Here is a 19,752-nt window from a genome sequence, read left to right on the forward strand (position 1 = left end):
ATTCACAAACAACCAAGCCCGACCGGGATTCGAACCCGTGACCCTTGGCGTCGCAGCGCGATGTGCTAACCACTCGACCACAGGGTCGGGCTTGAGTTAACTATTATAACGTCAGTTGAATGGATTATGTAGTTCACGGAACGGTGCTCGTTCATCTGTTGTTTCATCCCTTTCAAGTCCAACTGTGTTTGGAAGTTTTACCATTAAATGACGTATTACCATCAATTCAAAAAATCTCTTATCTAAAATCCTTACCTGAAAGTTGAAAAGGGGTGTAAAGGTAGCTAGCTACATAGAAAAATAAATTCATGAATAAAATGCCATGTATATTTCCTTCAAGGTTTATTAATATAGTTGAACACATTGACAAAATTAATACCTACTAAGCAATAATGTCATTAACAAAAATGCTCTTTATAACGAGATCAAGGGACTAGATTTAAAGGAGAAAAGTTATATATTATGCTGTAGGTATAGAGAGTACATTACTTTTAAATTTTATTTCAGTTTATGTAAATCTAATTATTATTCTAATAATATTTTTATATTCGTTAAAATTTTAATGTTATAGGTGTTGAATTTCATTGTGCATATAAAAGTTACCTTTCGAATATTGATGATATTTTCACCAACTCTACACGTTTATCTTAGTTCATTCTTTCTTGTTGGTCTATCATTTATGCATTCTCGTTACACTTGTATTTTACCACAGACTAGTTTACTATCTGACAAACTAAGTGTATTATACAAAATCACACAAAATCAAAATAATTGTTACATAACACCCATCAAATTGTATTTTTATCATTTGGAAAAGAGGATGCCTTACTACCTTATCAGTCTCAATGACCATATTGTGATGAACTTTATGTTTGCAGTCCAAACAAATTATTATAGTTATTGCACTCTGTCCTTTACAAATTAATAACTACACACAGCAAAGGTTCAATATTACAATCTTACAAATTTACAAGTTACACTGGTATTATCAATTACTTGAATACGAAACGGAAAACTATGAGAATATACATTTCAAACGGTATAGATTCTTTGAGAATAAATATTTTACAAATCGTTTAAATATTATTCAATGTAATTTTTGTTGCTTGACCAAAATAAGTTTAAAATGTGTCATACGGAATAGAACAATTTCTTGTTTTTTGTGTATATTTCGAGTTTAGTACTAAAAATTTTGATTTAGTCACATTCTTTACTGAATAGCAACATAGTAATCACAAAACATATTACTTTAGTTACAATTTGTCACGTTATGCTAGCATAACAACGAAAGTTGATAATTGAAAATGTGACGGAGCTCAACAAAACTTGGTCTAGCACTATACATAATAATGTATTACATCGAACCTTTTTTGTATAAATTGATATATAAAGTGATGCGTATATATATTAGCACTTCAGCTTGACGTTACAAATAATATAAAGAAAACACACTATTCAAACAAAAAGATTAAGTATTTTTTCGGCTTCAGTTTGGAATGGACAGTAATACAGAAGGGTCAAAAGTAAAAAGAAAGACATAAATTGAAGAAGTACTTTTTCTTCTTTTCGAAAAAGAGAATAGCAGTTGAGTAAATCTGCATTGGTGAGGAAGGTAACGGCAAGTGCGTACATTTATATACTTCTATACATATTCCTTTGGTATATTAGCTTCTACATCTTCCACGGGTACTATAGGTAATTCATATATTGGACACTATTTTCATAACGATTCCTTTATGCTGCAAAATGTATTATCTTCCTACGACGAGAGGTACAGCAAACACAGTAAATTATGACCATCCTCTGCGCGAGTCTCTGATCTTCAGGCGCATGCGTAGTTGGCTACTGCTCATCACTCTGCGCATTCTTTTCTTTCGGTGTTCCATCTTCAACAGCTCACAGGCTTCACTGACTAGCTACAAGACAAACCAGCTGGTAAGCGCATATGTGATTTACAATTAAATCCGTAGGACATGTTTTTTTCTCTATACATGAATATGATACACAAACGAGTCCAAATATTTACACAGGAAATGTTCGGCTATTTCCCTTGTCCTTTGCTTGTCACTGTTGCCTCTCGCTTACGAACCCTCATGTAATCTGAAAGACACAAAACAGAAGAGATATAAGGCACATATCCCACACAATGCATTCATTACAGTTAAGAAATATACATGTTATATACATTAAGAAAATGTGTTGCGGAAATTTCGAACTGAACAAACGTGAGAACCTATTTTTGTGCGGGTAAGAGAGGATCTATAAGGAGGCAAATCTAAGGACAAATAAGAATGGAAGTGTAATTAAGTTAATCGGTACTTGACGATCAGTTGATAGTGGGGTTCAAAACAATGAAATGTATACCCGCTTGAAATTCAACCCAGGACCCTTAGAAATCGAACTAAATAAGTTGAATAGCTCTTGTCTTCGAACCATTTAATATCTTCTCTCTCTCTCTCTCTCTCCTTTCCCTTTCAGTCCCTATTTCCCTCTCTCTACTCTATTTCCCTTCCTCTTCTCTCTTTCCCTCTCAATTCTATATTTCCCTTTCACTACCTCTTTCCTTCTCGCTTCTCTGTTTCCCTTTCCCTTCCTCTTCTCCCTCTTTCTTTTACTCCCTATTACCTCTCCTTTCTCTATTTCCATTCCTCTTCTCTCTCTTTTAGTATCACTCCCTATTTCCTCTCGCTTCTCTATTTACCTTCCTCTTCTCCCTCTTTCTCTTTTACCTCCTCTTTCCCTCTTGCTTCTCTATTTCCCCATCCCTTCCTTTTCTCTCTCTTTCACTCCCTCTTTTCTCCGCCTCTCTATTATTTAGCTTTCCTTCCCTCTTCGCTCTATCTTTCCCTTTGACTTCCTCTTCTCTCTATCTTTCCCTTTCACTCCCTCTTCTCTCTATCTTTCCCTTTCACTCCCTCTTCTCCCTATCTTTCCCTTTCACTCCCTCTTCCCTCTATCTCTCCCTTTCACTCCCTCATCTCTCTATCTTTCCCTTTCACTCCCTCTTCTCTCTATCTTTCCCTTTCACTCCCTCTTCTCCCTATCTTTCCCTTTCACTCCCTCTTCTCTCTATCTCTCCCTTTCACTCCCTCATCTCTCTATCTTTCCCTTTCACTCTCTCTTCTCTCTATCTTTCCCTTTCACTCCCTCTTCTCTCTATCTTTTCCTTTCACTCCTTCTTCTCCCTCGCTACTCAGAGAAAGGAAAAGGAGAGAAAGAGAGTAACAAGAGATGAGAGAGAACAGGGTGGACAGGAAGGGGCAGTGCAAGAAAAAGAGATAGGAACACGGCCAGTGAAAGAAAGGAACAGTAAGAGAGAGATAGAGAGGAAAAGCGGGAAGGAAAACGGAGAAAGAGAGAGAGAATAAAGAAGAAAATGAGACTGGTCCCCTCTTTCTCACTCTTTTCCTTTTAAGCTCATTCTGGTTATGTAATGCATATTTCCCCCCAGTTTTGCGTATTTGTACAGAGCATTGTAGTATCGAAAGAATACACTAATGTGGACGCTAGAAGATCGGAGCCACGCTTGATGACAGGTGTTAAACCAATTATGAAGATGGCAGGATAACTTAAACGGTGTCCTAAGGGCAGAAGAAGCGTCGGCATTGTGTGAAGCCACGCATGCGGGTTGTTGTTGCGTGCGTCGTTCCGGTTCATCGGAACATCTGGGAGGTACACGCAAGTGCCACGCATGACAGGAACATACAGGGGAAATGAAATTATGACTTCATAGTTCATGCTTGCTGTGACATACCACTAGTTATGAAACATCTTTTTCGGTGTGGTTGTTTGAAATGAGAGTACCCTGATCTGCGAACAGGGAAGAAGAATTGTCAACAATATTGAATAGATAGATTGATTGATTGATTTAGTTTATTTTACTTCGCGTTTTGTGCCCCTTGGCTAATTTGCGAAGATGGGGATGAGTGATGAAATCAATGAATGGACATTCACAAACAACCAAACCCGAGCGTGATTCGAACCCGGAACCCTTGGCGTTGCAGCGCGATGTGCTAACCACTCGGCCACAGGGTCCGGCAATATTGTATAGAGATACAACCATTGGTCACTTATTGAATATATTGAGGGAATAGGTGACAGTGCACATTAAGATCTACATTTTACAAGAAAATCTACATTATCTTTTAATAAGCACACAGGTATTCATTAATTAGTTCTACATTTAAAGATAAGATTTAAAGCAATCTGTAAAATACAGATCTTGTATAAATTTTACATATGCCTTAAAATTTTATTTATAATATTTTAAAACAAGTAAAATTCCGCTTCTGTATTCATTGCTCTGGATCAGTACATGGCATAACTTGACAAGTTAATGAAGGAATATTGTGAAAGTAGATTTTGAAACATGAAAATACTGTTCATGCTAGTGCCAATTCTTAATGTTTCCCTAGGTAAAAAGAACAACAAATAAAATGATAGTGAATGCCTTGCATATGTATAACCAGCACGGATGTAGCCGACCTTGTGCGAAAGCCGGTAGCAGAAGGCGGTTGGTAAACAGCTGAGCGGGAGAGAGACGCAGGCCGGGATGGAATGTGGTAACAAGGTTACTGTTAAGGCGTATTACCTAATCGCCACGGACAACATGTGGGAATGAATGACGTACCGGTCGGAACTTTTGGCGGGAAGGAAAAGAGCAGTCAGTACACAGCCACGTGACAAATGCAAACGGAAAAAAAATATGTCCTCGAAGGGAAAACTTATTTGCCTACATTCTACACAGTTGACAGGATTTTGGTTAGCAAAGGGATTATTTTTAGCTTTTCGGCGATTTATTTCTTTATCTTTTCATGTATATAATGGCTTTGTGTGTGTGTTTAAGAAAATCTGGGGACCATCAACCGCTGTGTGAGTACGTCAGTGCTGAACAAATAAGTTCAAAGTTGAACTTCTTCGGATAACCCCCCCCCCCCCCCCTTTCCTTCCTTGGAGTTTAGGAAGGATCTGGCATCTGAAATCGCTATATAACTAAAGTAAATGGAACTCCACGAAGCAACAACAGCCCCTCTAAGGCCTGCTAGAGTGGCTTTTTCATTAGGTGACGCCTGGTCAGCGGATCTAGCTTCATCGACGCTCTTTTCTGGCTTTCGTAGCCGGATCCCGCTACTCCTGTTCTCCAAGAGCCAAAATAATGGAGGACTCCCACCGGGAATCGAACCCGGGGCGGCTCGCAGGATAGTCAAGATAACCCCGCCCTGGGTGTTCCTTGCGGGATTCCCTTCAATCAATTACACCATGTCGTCATCGTTGCAATAAGTCAAAAATAGCAGATAAGCGACGCTAAATAACAAATACAGTATAACTTGAATGGAATCCACCCAAGATAGCAAAATGCTACACAAAATTATCTACCATTCCCAGTTGTCTTTACTGTCACCATGTTGCATCATATGAGCATACCGACAGCTAGAATTGTTTAGTGTACAGTCACGGACACTTCTGGCGTGTTACAACCTCATTGACTTACAATGAGATCATTACAACCCAGAAGTGTCCGTGACTGTACAAGACCTCTTACACAAACACATACACACTAATTACGGTATAATTTGCTGCTTATACGTCATGGGTCCATTTTTTGAAGCAAGCATATGCATTTCATATACAATCAACATGGAACATGGGACAGTATTCACGGGTTGGTGGAGGTCGTAACCGCCCAATGGCCCAGCATTCTTAAAGGAAAGAACGTCAAAAGGCAAGAAGAGATGGCAAAACGAGGACTGTCTAATACAAAAATTGAGTTTTTGAGTTCGAGTTTTTGTTTTAAGTCAACTTTGTGCACGAGAAGGCTAATCGGGACTGGATCTACAGTTTAAAGTGGGACCCGAACAACTTGTGCCCCACCGGGTATCGAACCCTTCATTAGTCTACTACAAAAAGTATGCGTACCACCCCTCCCTTTCGAAAATCCTGTGCACGCCATAACTGACAGACTTGGCAGTAACTTCAAAATTATTACATATCAGTAATAGATGGAAGATGCGTGATGAGCACCACGCTCCAGCTCCCTTGCTATCGGCAGGCACACTACCATGACTTATGAGGAATATTTCCACTTCTCATGTTATTTTGCCCTCGAATATACTGCTCGTAGCTGTATAACTTAGTCTCACACCTTCAATATACCTGTAGCAGCTATATTGTATGTGGCTTTATCGCTTGCACTATATTTCTACGTAGTTCCCATTCGAACAGCCAATAGGATTTCTCAGAAGTCACGTGTATTTGTTTACAATGACTTGGTTCTTACAGTGGACAGAGAACAGAGGACTGTCTGTAAAGTAGGGCTCACTACCGGTTAACCCTGAACAGAGACAATTTTTCCCTCCAAAAGTGAGATTTAGTGATTAAGCATCTGCGGACTGGGCATGTGCCGGTTTCCTCTTCCTCCTTTTTGCTTCCACATCTTCACGTGACCGGCACAGAAATGAGACGTAGCTGCTTCCCCATTCCAATCCTTGCTCGCATCTGTGCTCTTCCTTAGTTCCTGACAGTGTTGCCAGAAGCACGAACTTAAAAGTTTTGAAAGGGATTGGCGTCTTCACTTTATCGATCTTTTTATTTGCAAGAAAGAAAGAAATAAGGAGAGAAAAATACAAGATGAAAGAGCAAGAAACAAGAACTGATAAATAGAGGAAGAAAAATAAATAGGAATAAATACAGGAAGAAAGAGATAGAAATAGGAATACACACAGGAAGAAATAGAGATAAAAGACAGAGACAGAAAGAAATAGGAACAAGGAGAGATAAATAGAGGAAGAGAGAGTAAGAAATGAAGAGGGATAAATAGAAGAAAGAGAAAGAAATAGATAAATAGACAAAGAAAGAAAGGGGAGGAAAGAAACAAATACAAGAAGACGGAAAAAAAATGAGATAAAGATAAATAAAAACAGATGAAAGAAAGGGTGATGGGGATATAGAGAGATAGATAGAGAGAGAGAGAGAGAGAGAGAGAGAGAAAGTTATCAACTAGAGTTGAAACATGGTTTGGTCGTAATGTTTTCTCCGACAAGTCTATTGACTGAAGCCGTGCCTTCTCCCTGTTGCTGTTCTTTTCATTGGCTTTCACATGCAGTTCGATAATCGTTCCAAATATTTCTCCTCCAATCTAATTATTTTTTCCACATCTATTTTTTCCATATCGAAGTTGAAAACACGGACTAGTCCTGACATTTAGCAACATCAGTGCCCTAATGACGTTCTCGACAGCAACAAAAGCATTTTACAATTTCAGAAATGTACTTTCGAAGATCCACTACTATATTCTAATTTATCTAAATAAAAACATATTTAAAAATCTTGCAATTTATGGAATCTAAATGCAGATTTCATTGGCTGTTCTTACATATGTGCAATACTTTTGTGGCAGCGTAAGCCTGATTTTGTCACGATTGATTGATTGATTTGGTGTTATAAGTTCACTTTGTACACAGTAAGGCTAATCGGGACTGGCCCTACAGTTTAAAGTGGGATCCGAACCACTATGTACCTCCAACGCTATCGAACTCGGGACCCATTGATTACAAGGCGACGACGTTACCACTGCGCCATCGGGGAGGCCCTGATTTTGTCACTAATATGTAGATAAATGGTGAATGCAATTGAATGTTCAAAGCGAGGGAGATTGCCGAAAGAAAAAAAAACATTGCTGAGCATATGATGCACGGTGTGACACTGGCCTCGTGACTTTTATTAACCCATAAAACCTGATTAAACATTGTCTGGGCGATGGATTAACAACCTTCGCCCGTGGCTGTAGGAGATGGATGTTAAAGACGTTGTCTCCGTGCGCGTTTGATTAAACAGGAGGGGAGGGAGAATCGAATAATTCTAGAAGTCAAAGTCGACTTTTTATACTCTTACGATTTACTCTTATTTTTATGTGGGGGGGGGGGAAGGAGCCTCCTGCATCCAATCCGATGTGTTGACACCATTTCGTTTTCAATATAATAGAACGTATAATTCTATTTTTTTTCGATCTAATAGCAGCCAAAATTTTCTTTTCTTGTGTTCATGGCAACACAACATAAGAGCACGAAAGTCTTATCATCGTTCTCCAGGCAGGCAAGTCTTATTTTCACGTTCTCATAGCAACAAATTTTATTTATTGTTCTAATAGGAGGCAAGTTTTAGTTCTGATAGTCTGGTCTTGTTATGGAAGTATTCTTTGCCCCATGCTTCTTAAGCCATGTAATCGTCAATGCACTCACGCCACTACACCAGCATGTCCTTGGTAAAGGTCAGATATATACAAGCACAGTGCCAACCCTGCTCACAGCGACAGCATTTTCCCGCCATTTTACACGAAGTGTCCCCCCCTTCCACTCGCGTGCTCTTGAAGGTTGTGTGTGCTTCCACGTTTACGCACAGCCCATGAGTCAAGTCCCAGAAGAAATTGGGCGCGAAAACCTCAAGGACGTGGAGGCGAAACGTCATTGGTCGAAACATTGAGCTGTGACCCTGACGTTTATTTAGTCATAACGCCTTGGCAGTTAGGAGAGAGGGAAGGGGAACAGAGATAACTTAGAGTGACTTGGCGGTAGTCGCAGAAGGCAAAAACAATTGATAATTTCTTCCGCCCACAAAATTCGTGTATTTCTTCAAGCTGGAAACAGTGCTAGATTCTATAGGACTATTTTAGCCAGAATAAAAATATGCTAACTATACTTAGGTAGTCATTAATTACAAAGGAAACTGTCTCAAAGTAGTACGAATTTCAACTTTGCGTATACGGACCAGTGGCGTACGCAAGGGGGGTGTTACGGGGTTTAAACCCCTCCCTTGAGCTTGTGAAATATGAAAAATGATGTGAAAAAAAATGAAATGGCCAATTTTTTACAGTCAAGGATCTGGGACAATAATATTACTATTACTACTTCTACTACTACTACTACTACTAATAATAATAATAATAATAATTTTAATTATTATTTCCATGCAGCATGGAGAAAAGCACCGCATTCCAAACACACGCGTCTTTCAGAGTGATGCCTTGAAAATAAACACGAGTTTATGAGGTTAGGTTAGAGTAACTATGATTTAAAAGAGAAAAAAAGTTGTTTTGTATCTCAGTTGCACTGCCGTACGCAGGACTTTTTTTTTCCGGGAGGGGCTGGAATAGTAAATGTGGATAGCACATGGCTTCGTTTTGTAGGGCAGGATGCAGAATAAAATATTTCGTATTTTTGGAGCTTTTCAGTCTATTAAAATTGTATTCAAACAGAAAAATGGTCATCGGGATTCACTTTAAATGCGGTTTCACATTTACACATTTTGATATTTTAAAGTTCTTAGCGGATTTTTATTTGAAAATTCTGATTTTCTCAAAATTTCGGTAGGAGCTGGAACACCATCGGCCACCCCTCTACGTACTCCAGTGTTCAACGAACATGTATTTATTTTTGTGTGTGAACAATGAGAATTAACTAAATAAAGTTGTTGGTACGTTGAAAGAGGCTAATGTATAGACAAAGGCTAGGCGGACAAGAATACAGTCACAAATTTGCTCTCTTTAAAATGTGTCACCTTGTTGACTAGACAGACAATCATTCAAACGACAATAAGCTTAACTATTGTAAAATGATTTATTGGTAAGAACAGGGAGACAATCCAGATGTGAATTATTGGGGACATTTATGCGGGTAAGAAGCCGGAAAAATTCCAACCAATTCCGGGAATCGAATCCGGATCTCCCGCGTGATTGTCACTTATAGACGCTCTACCGACTAGATCACCGCCACTCCTTGGATGAGTTCCATACTTTGATTATTTCAATTTATTTTAATATATTTTCTTGTATTTATGGATCTTCACCCTTGAAATGTCTCACCTCGTTGACCAGACAATTATTTCGTAACAAAGAAACAAAAAAATGCTCCCAGGATTTGATAAAAATCGAATGACTAGAAAGTAATTTGGTTTTAATGTTTTCATAAATAAGTACTATATTTATGTAGATCTCTACTACTTAAAAGTAGTAGTAGTGGTATTAGTAGTATCATTAGTATTAATTTAGCTAATTAATTAATTATAAGTATTATTAACTAATTGTGATTATTATTATTTAATTAAAGTATAATAAAACAATGGTAATGTGAATTTGGAAAAAAGTTTTAGAAATAACACCCCCCTTGACGAAATCCTGCGTACGCTACTGATACGGACAAAGTGATTAGACTTTTGTAAAATAATTATGATATATTTATTGGACTATTACGAGATCCAAGCTTCTGTTATTGTCGGCTGCGGCGGTACAGTGTTTAGCTTCGAAGGCTGGTAACTGCAGTCACTTTCTCCCCTCCACGCAATGCAATTCCCTCTCGCACGTGTTCATTGGTGGAGCCGCCTCGCGTCACTACTTCTGCAGATTTGTTTTCGTTCGCTTGTTCCGGAGATAGATGGGACGGAGTGTAGATCCGTATGCCGGTTTGACCATGGGTGGGGGGGATCCCGAATAGCGAAGTTGTTAATCTCCTCGCATTTGGTGCGAGCGGTACCGGGTTCACAATTTTTGTGTTGATCAAACATCATAAGGATAACTGGGCTCGAATAAGAATAATTAGGGAACTCCGATCTGGAACGCCAGAAAGCAGCGGTGATGTGGCTCTGGCAATCAGAGGGCTGTTGTGCCTTGGAGTTGTAGTTTTACTTTCGTTTTGATATAGACAGGCTGATCGGTAATGGGCTAAATTCAAAGCGACCCAATCCGTGTTTTACATTGTGTTTTGTTAGGGAAGTTGACCCTACTGGGCGGTGGTATAATTTCAATCAGCTTCCAGGTTAACCCACTGTTTCCTCTTGTGCCCGTTTATTCTACAGTCCGTCTGCGTTGATCGAGACCATCGACGCAAGTGCGCATGCGCTAGCTGGAAGAGTCCACTGGCAAAATAGGGGTGGCTGCTGATGCAACGCTAAATTCGCATTTGTTTCACTTTGTTGAGAGCAGTTACAAGTATCACAAATCGTCAGCATAAAAATAGAGGGACAGTAAACAACAACTGGACGCACACAAATGAAACACTGACCTAAAACTTATGGCCCTGCTTCTCCCTTTGGTATCTGGATTCGTTCGCCCGAGCTAAGCACTTCTTCCATGGTCGAACATTACCCCAGAAAATGTGTTCATTTCTTCATGTTAAATGACATAGTCAAATCAAAAGTATCGTTAAAAAAGTAATTAGAAAGTGCATGTGCATATAATCGAGCGCAGCTGCCGAAAAAACGAAAGAGTAGCGTCTCTGCTGCACGCATTCCTCTCTCCAGGAAGTGCATCGTGTACGACTGACCTTCACAACAGAGATTTCGCAGAGAGAGAAGCAGGAAGCTTACGGGCACCCACGCCACGGCTGCGTTGCCAAAAGTAAACTCTAGCAGCGTTGCCAGCTCTTGAAATTTAACCGCTAGTTTCACGATTTTGATTTTTGAATTATTTATATATATTCGTGCTACCTCTAGCGAGTTCAGTTTGCGACAGTGGAGAAACAGTATTGTTATGTTGTTCGTAGACATCTTGTTAATCTTAAGTGCCATGAATGAATACTAATCATGTCTCAATATTGGTATCATCAATTTCATCAGTCCATCCTTCACCCTTATCGTCGCGATTAATCTTGAGAGGTGAAAAGCTAGTGTAAATAAACAACATAAAGGTACTAAACAGACAAATCATGGTTGGGGCAGTTTTGTGATCTTCGTGATTTCGATCTCTAAGCACCGTAAATTCCTGGCCTCCCCGATGACGTAGTGGAAACGTCCTCGCCTTGTAATCAAGGGGTCCAGGGCTCGATACCCGGCGGAAGATCCTACTTCAAACTGTAGGCGCAGTCCCGATTAGCCTATATGTACACAACCAGCCAAGTTCCTGGGTTCGAGTCTCGACCTGGCCTTGGGTGTTCTTTGTGTAATTTCATCAATTTCATCTAATCACCCTCAAGTCGCGATTAGCCGAAAGTGGAAGACAAGCGACGTAAAAAAGTCTTTTCAACCAAATCAACAGTCCCGGGTTCGATACCCGGTGGAGGCACAAGTGGTTCGGATCTCACTTTAAACTGTAGGTCCGGTCCCGATTAGCCTTACTGTGCATAAAGTGGACTTAAAACACCAAATCAATCACCAATTAATCAATCACAAAATCAACAGAGTGGAGATATCTATACTCTGTCTGGAGCAAGCGAACGGAAACAAGTCTCTGTGACGCGAAACTGCTCCGCCAATTAATACGTGAGTGGGAATGGGATTGCGTGGAGGGGGAAAGCGACTGCAGTTATCAGCCTTGCAGCAGCGAGTACTGCTTCGCTCTGCCCACTCGATTTCCCCCCTTCTCTGTCGCTATGTGCAGCCCTGGTCCACAGACTCCGGGGATAGAGTATACAGTAACCGACGTACAATGTAAATTGTCGCAATCCTATTAATACGTATACATTTCTCGATCAATTGCATTTGAAACTGTGTATGGTATTTGCATTTTATTTTAATTTCTAATCTCATTTCTCGCCGTAATTAGGCTAATTTTGACTATGAAGACGAAAGTAATGAAGGGACACTTGATTACAACACGACGATGTTAGAAGTATGACATCGTATTTGCAAAATTATAGAAAGACGTGGAAAGAGAAGGCACCGATTATTATAATCAACTCACCTCCTTGGAGGAATGGCCAACATAAGGATAGGAAGCGAGAGATACTACGTTACAATCCTACATATGATTTAGACGTTGCCTTGTTTTCCCATGCATTCTTCTCAATAACAAAACTGCAGCATTACTCCTCATTTTCCGAAACTAAGCCATGGCAACATTGTCGGTGCGCATCCCCGTCCCCTCTGGGTCCCTATGTCAAGAGCCTAATAGCAGAAACAAGCCTCGACTCACGCATAGCTTCGTGTGCGTCTCACACAGGCTTACGTAATGTGTTTGTTTGAGTTCCGCGCCCGCCAAATGGAAGGTCACATATCTTTAACCTATTTTCATTTTCCTCTATAGTTAGTAATGAGCTTTTACATATTCAACAGCGGCGTTTACGTGGCGCTGGAGATCTCGTATTTTGAGGTCTTGGGATGCTGGCTCACGCAAACGATGCCGACCGCTGTGTTCTGGGAGTGAAGGGGTAGAAGAGCTTTGGACGGAACCTGCTCAAATAATTCCTGATTTCTGTGAAGGAGCTATTTTGTTTCCTGCAAATTTATGTCACTCCAGTCTCGAAATTTTAAGGAGGGGTATCGTTTAAGTTTTGTCCATAAGCATTGATTGACTGATTTCCTTTATTTTACTTCCTCGTTCTACCACTTTCGGCTAATCGCGAATATGAGGATGAGTGATGATGATATGAGGAAATTGATGAAGGGATACTCACATGCACAGGCTGGGATTCGAACCCGGGATCCCTGGCGCCGTTTGCGCGCTTTGGTAACCACTACGCAATGGAGGTCGGCACCTTGGGGCACACAGTACAGGGTGGCCAAAGAATGGTCATCAAGACAAGAAAAGTTATTTGCCTTGATTTGTCGTGTCGTGCGGTAACACTCTATGTTGGGATAGGTGGATGTGGAATAGGGTCCCACATATTCACAATATCGTCCAGATGTGGAGGTAATGGGCTCAACACTATGTTCCCGCCACCTTCACACCCAGCGTTACGCTCCGCTACGCAGTTGTTAGAGGCTGGATAAGCCCCAGAGCCAGTCAATTCAGGAACTTTGCTGGAAACGATTCCCGCCTGAAATCACCCACCCGACGATTCGAATCTAGGTCTCCGGGGTGCCATTCAGATACCCTACCCGCAGGGATCTTCAACTCGTCACACAGTGCGGCCCACATTAACAATTTCAATGACGGAACTGTACGATTCTGCCACTTACTTAATACGGTTTTTAATGGTAAGTGCTTAATTTTTCAAACAGGCACGGGCCATAGGTTTAAGACCCCTGTCTTTATACTGTCTCGAAAGTCAGAAAATAGCGCCGATGGGATTACATGCGCTGACTACGCGTCACTCAATATAAAGCTACCTAGCAGCCCTGTTGCGCATGAAGTTTAGTTTAGTTCGTACAGTGCTCTTCTAAGTCTGCAAGTTTCGAGTACGCTGATGAAATGGGATGGGGAACATGGCGGAGAATAGGGTAGTCATCATAGAGAATTTAATTTATTTTCCCGCCAAGATCGACTTCGTAAACACTTGAACGGAAAAATGAAAAATAAAATAAAATAATAGAACTAAACCTTACGGTGAAAGATTCAAATCGTCACTTTGATCGAGAAAACGGAAATGACAAAGTGAAAATTAAATTTCTATGTCTGGAAAACTAGTTTCTAGTTATGCATACATGAAACTGAATATGAAACATCATTCATACTGAAAATGCTCCGAAGATAATAAGCACTGTATGTGTTTATTTGGTAGTGAAATTCTGGAGTAACGTCCACTGTTTACTACAAACCTAAACCGAACAAATCTAGTCAACAATACAAAACCTGGATACCGTGTAATTTACAGACAGAAGACTGGCATATGAAGTTTGGTAAATTGTTTCGCGATATTGCGCTAATATTGGCAAAATTTCATTGCAACACGTATTGATTTGCAGTCATAATTAGCAAGAATCGAGATTCGAGGATTCCAACCATTCTCGAAAATGCGGCTCTGCGAACACCTTACCAGGCCGCCAGGCATAATTAACATTTTTCCTCTTTAAGACTTCCCCCCCCCGCTCCATTCCTCTGGTGTACGGGTAAGGCGGCACTTCCTAGAAATGGTGAAAGGCAGAAGGCGGGAAAACGAAAGATCCTCCCAACCAATTACAATTCGCTTCGTAATGGGAGTAAAATCACGTGCCTTATTCGAAAACCTTCAGAAGCAGCTTATCTTGGAGGTCAGGGGGATAGAAGAAAAAAAGGTTGGCCAGTAATATCGAGCCTTCTTGTGGCAGAGGGGGAGGTGGTGGGGGGCTGAGGGGATTTTGGCAGACCGCGATGACAGCGCTTGACCTTGGCTCCACATCGGAGGCTGCGAGTCGTTCTATCTGACGAGATACATTCGCTGGTGCTATTTTTTTTAACGTTGACATTCCAACGTTCGAATAGGATGATATGGATTATGCAACCTCGTCTGACGTGGCTCGCATATGCTCTACTTTCTGCAGAGATATTCCTCTGGAAGTATATTCTCAGGATTGTCTGTCGTATGTAGTTCGAATACATTCCCGAATGTTCGTACATATTAATTATTTCCATATATGAAGCATTAAACCCTTATTTTATAAATTAGGCGTCAGTCAGCTATAGAAATAGACTCGAGAGCAGGAACGAATAGTGACCACATCGGTTAATGCGAAGAAACATTGCTAGAAAAACCGGGAGAGGGAAGAGAAAGATAAGAATTCGGAAGAAAAATAGGAGAAAAAGTTGCCCAAGAGTTCAAAAGTGGAAGGAGGACATAAGCAAACTTGGTCAGAGGCAGAGCATCAAGTGGGAGCCGAGTCTTTGCAATGTACCCTTGACGCGGCCCCCTTATTTGACAATCACCCCCTCTCTCAATTGCATGCACAATAAATATTATGAACACAAGTGTATTTATTTTCTCTGCCTTTCTCATGGGCCCGGACACATATTGAAAACATTATTGTTGTTTCCTGCATACGTGACGAATACACTTCTCAAGTTTTGGCACGTATTTTCGTTAAACCCTGTATAAAAATGTATAATTACATACAGCAACTTCCCTTTAATAACAATAAAGTGGGTCGCAAGTAGTGTTGTCCACGGGACGAGACGGGACAGGCTTTTAAAAATTCGAGACGAGACGAGATTGACCATGTGTCATGAGACAAACGAATATTTTCGATACGAGACTTCCACGAGACGAGACAGGCCAAAGTCTCGTCTCGTGGGCAACACTAGTTGCAAGTTTTCCAAGAAACGAATTTTTGAGAGAATTAAATTTTGAGAAGTATCATTACTGTTTTTTTTAAATAGATTCACAGTAAAAAACGGATTCATTTGAATGAACAAAACACATTTGGCTAAGATTTTGGTAATTGTAAAGAAACAAATTGATAGCCTTTACTAAAATTGATAATTTTGACTAAATATTTTGGTAAATCTAAGTAAATGTGGGGTGGACGATTACTAAAATAATTTGGAACTGGTGAACAAATATTTGGTCACGAGAAACTTTTTTTTTTAGTTATTCTAAACATTTGTGTAGGGAGGGAGGGTGTATATATATTTTTGTCCTGAATTTTGTAGTAACAGGTCAGTCTATGACTACTCACACGATTGCAAACCATGAAACAGACTGCCTTCATTAAAATGAAATCAAGGGTGTGGATTTAAATCAAGAAACAAGAATAAGTTGCAAAGTGAGTATGGTTATTTTGTAAATCCTATGACCTCCTTATATCAGTGGCCCAGAATTTTAGGCGATGAAAATGTGAAAATATATTTATTTTTCGTGTGTTATACATAGTCAATGTCCTGAAAACTGACTATTTCAGAAAATAAAAACTCAGGATACTTTTATATTTTATTGTCCCACTGAATATTTGTCAGTTTCTTTACAGCAGTTCGGAAGGGAAGTTTCTTTAAAACTCTTTGAGTGTATTTAGCTGCGCATATATTGCATACTATTTTTGGTTGTCTCACGTGACTTGGATGATGATTAGCTTATCGATGTCTTAGCCACATTTCGGAACAGGACCGCTAACGTCGTAGCGCGATACGCTAACCATTCGCCACAAAGGCTGGCACTTATACGTCTTATTAATCACGTCCCTTATATGACACTTTTGGGTAATCGCAACAATGAGAATGAATAATGATTAGATTAAATTCATGAAGGGACATTCACAAATGCCCAGAACAGGATTCGAACCTGGAAACATTAGTCGCGACTTCGTGAGTTGACAGTTCGGGCACCCTCACACCCTCAACACCCCTCCCCTAAATTTTATCCCAAAATCTTTTCAAACATTTGTTGCTAAATGAACCCCCAGATGAAAATTCTGCATAAACTTGGTTACGAACACCGCTGTCAAATAATATTGCAATAGCTCTGGTTTTGCTAACAGTCGCACAACAAAGATATATTTCTGGGTCAATCTGGCAAACGAAAGACGAATTACGGGCCTCCCCGATGGGGCTGTGGTAGCATCATTGCCTTGTAATTAAGGGGTCTCGGGTTCGATACCTGGTGGAGGCACAAGTGGTTCGGATCCTACTTTAAATTGTAGGTCCGGTCCCGATTAACCTTACTGTGTATAAAGTGGACTTAAAACATCAAATCGAAAGACGAATTACATCTCAAAAGTTTTGTCAATAGAAGAAATATGCGAGATATAAATTTATAGATTTTGGAGTCGAATCTATGCGCATAAGAAAACCTCAGAGTGTGTTAGTTCGTGTGTTACGATGTACATCAGATTCTCCTAATATAATTTATCACTGAAACAAGTTAGCAGCTTCAAAGCATCTCAAGGAGGATTAAAAACATGAATTGACAGCAATTCCAGAAATTTAGTATCTCGGTGAAACGTAGGAGATATTTTGTCTGGTAAAACAGGCAACAATCACCATTGAAGTGAAGGAAGAAACTTGGAGAAGCCTTGCTTGCATTGAAGAATATGGAAAAATTGCTTAGTCCTACTTATCCTTCTATGAACTAAAAACATGATAACACATTTTTAAAGTTTATCCAAGTTCAGAGCAAAAGCTTTGGAATATATTTTGCTCTGCCCATGTTAGTATGAAAAATGAAAAGTATAAACAAAGATGGAGCTAGTGCGTTTCCTCTCTGTACAAGAAACGAATAAATTTATGTAAATATTTTAAGATATCATTTTCAATCTATTTATGAGAGCTTAATAAAAGTTAAAAAGATAATGGAAATTTGTTGCATAGTACGTTACGTCTTTCATACATTTCTTCAATATACACAATCTAGATTTATCAAAATTACTGACTTCTTCTTTATTCCATTAAATTAACGCAAAGCGGACTCAAACGATAGGATCAGGGATCCCAGAGAACTGTATGAAAAACACCAGTGAACCAGTCAGCACCAATAGATGTCAAGGAAACGAAACTTCACAACAATCGCCAAATAATCAGTAAGTTCAATAACATTAACAATTACTTCAATTTTTGACTGCACGTCACTAAGTATCAGCCTGCGAACATTTCAAAATGAAAAAACGAATCTTCAAGTTCAAACTATGTTACAAGGGCCACAAAGAATGGAAGAAATTCAGTGATGGTTTAATGCATCTCTTCGTGCCAATGAAATTCAAATGCTAATAGTGTTACTGGTGGATTTATCTGTAGTGTGGTGATGACATCTATAGATGGCAAATTTGAATGCCTCCCACTGTTATATCGTATCGTGATGAATCGATCATGAAAGTTGTAAGAAGAAAAGAACATGTATAATGTCCCCGTGGTAGCTCTCTAACAGAAACTTTTCCGACAAAAGTATTGCAGAATTCAGGATAGCACAGCTCAACATTCTTCAAATTATTATTGTTTCAAAAATGCTTCATTTTTTAAGAAAACCGAACTTAACTAATTAGGATTTCTGCTACAGCAGTGTGGAAATTCACGTGGTTGGCTGGCAACCACTATTCTCAAAATTATTGTTTTTTGAAAATGCTTCATTTTTCAGGAAAAATGATTAGAATTTATGCTACAACAGTGTGGAAAATCATGTAGATTGCAATCACTTTGTTATTGTTTTTCGAAAATGTTTTATTTTGAAGAAAAATGATTAGAATTTATGCTACAGCAGTGTGGAAAATCATGTGGTAGCAATCACTAAGGAAACGGCACCACGAAACTAATCTTCTCTTGGATATGCCATGACAATTACTTAAAAACATGGTTATTTTTTGAAGCTTAGAAAATCTACGAAACTTCGAAACGATGCTTTTCTTGAAAACCTTCTGCTCACACTGTGCAAAAACCAGTGGGAATTTTAAAGCAACAATCATACTTAAATAAGTAAATAAATTTTAAAAAATCACACTTAAATTAGTTAATAAATTAATAATCAGACTTACCTGTAATCAAGCGTGATGCGTAGGGAGTTGGGCGAAGTTTGGAACCTCTTCTGTGCGTTGAACTGCGTGACGTTGACACTTCCGTCCTGCTGAGCGGTTGAGTCTCCGTCACGTCGAGTCGATCGAGCATCGAACCAAGATCTCTCGACTGGTGGAGTTCGTCGCACAACCTCGCTCCGATGACGACGTAACTGCCCCAGAAATTGTCCCATTTCGTATTTTGTTCCTCGTCGCATAAAGTGCGGATTTCGTTTGGGTCGGGCCTGCCGAAGAGGCACCGGTTGATGCGGCGGGGTTTCGGGGTGGACTCGGCGTCCGGACCGTTGGAGTACATGGCGAGCGGTCTATCCGGCAGACAACTGAAATGCGGTGTTCTCTCCCGAAGGCCAGATGGTGAACTGATGAAGTTCCGCGTGCGTGCCGCCTGGTCGCGGCGGCTTGGTGCTGTACGATTTCTCCACAAGGCCATGCCGCCCAGTGTTGCCAACTGAAAGTAACTAAAAAGTGGCGTCGGAGGTGAAAAAGTTACTGATGGCAGCCCAACGGTGAGCGTGCTTTGTAAGCAGAGTTAGGAAAGTCACTAAAGAAAAGTAACATGCTACCCATGGGCGTGACTTGAGATCTAACTTTGGGGAGCAGAATCGAACTTCAGACAAGAATCGAAAAGTTTCTTATTTC

The 19,752-nt window shown here is 40.0% G+C and overlaps 1 protein-coding gene across 1 annotated transcript; it reads right to left on the minus strand.

The window, feature by feature from the left end:
* Nucleotides 1-342: 342 nt before the first annotated feature.
* On the minus strand, nucleotides 343-19,472 carry LOC145991183 (uncharacterized). Its single transcript, XM_083127050.1, has 2 exons — nucleotides 19,075-19,472; nucleotides 343-2,100 (listed from the first exon to the last, which is right to left on the minus strand). The coding sequence occupies exons 1-2, from the start codon at nucleotides 19,406-19,408 to the stop codon at nucleotides 2,042-2,044; spliced, it is 393 nt and encodes a 130-aa protein (XP_082983176.1). The 5' UTR covers nucleotides 19,409-19,472; the 3' UTR covers nucleotides 343-2,041.
* Nucleotides 19,473-19,752: the final 280 nt, after the last annotated feature.

Source organism: Lepisma saccharinum, chromosome 1, assembly GCF_977018435.1.
Source record: "Lepisma saccharinum chromosome 1, izLepSacc3.1, whole genome shotgun sequence".
In the NCBI taxonomy this organism is placed as follows: Eukaryota; Metazoa; Arthropoda; class Insecta; order Zygentoma; family Lepismatidae; genus Lepisma; species Lepisma saccharinum.

Bases quoted from the DNA above. Each gene is read 5' to 3' on its own strand.
- LOC145991183 (XM_083127050.1), bottom strand. From the start codon at position 19,408: ATGTACTCCAACGGTCCGGACGCCGAGTCCACCCCGAAACCCCGCCGC. The intron at 2,101-19,074 runs GTAAGTCTGATT...TGTGTCTTTCAG, and splicing joins CGCATCACGCTTGATTACAG to ATTACATGAGGGTTCGTAAG.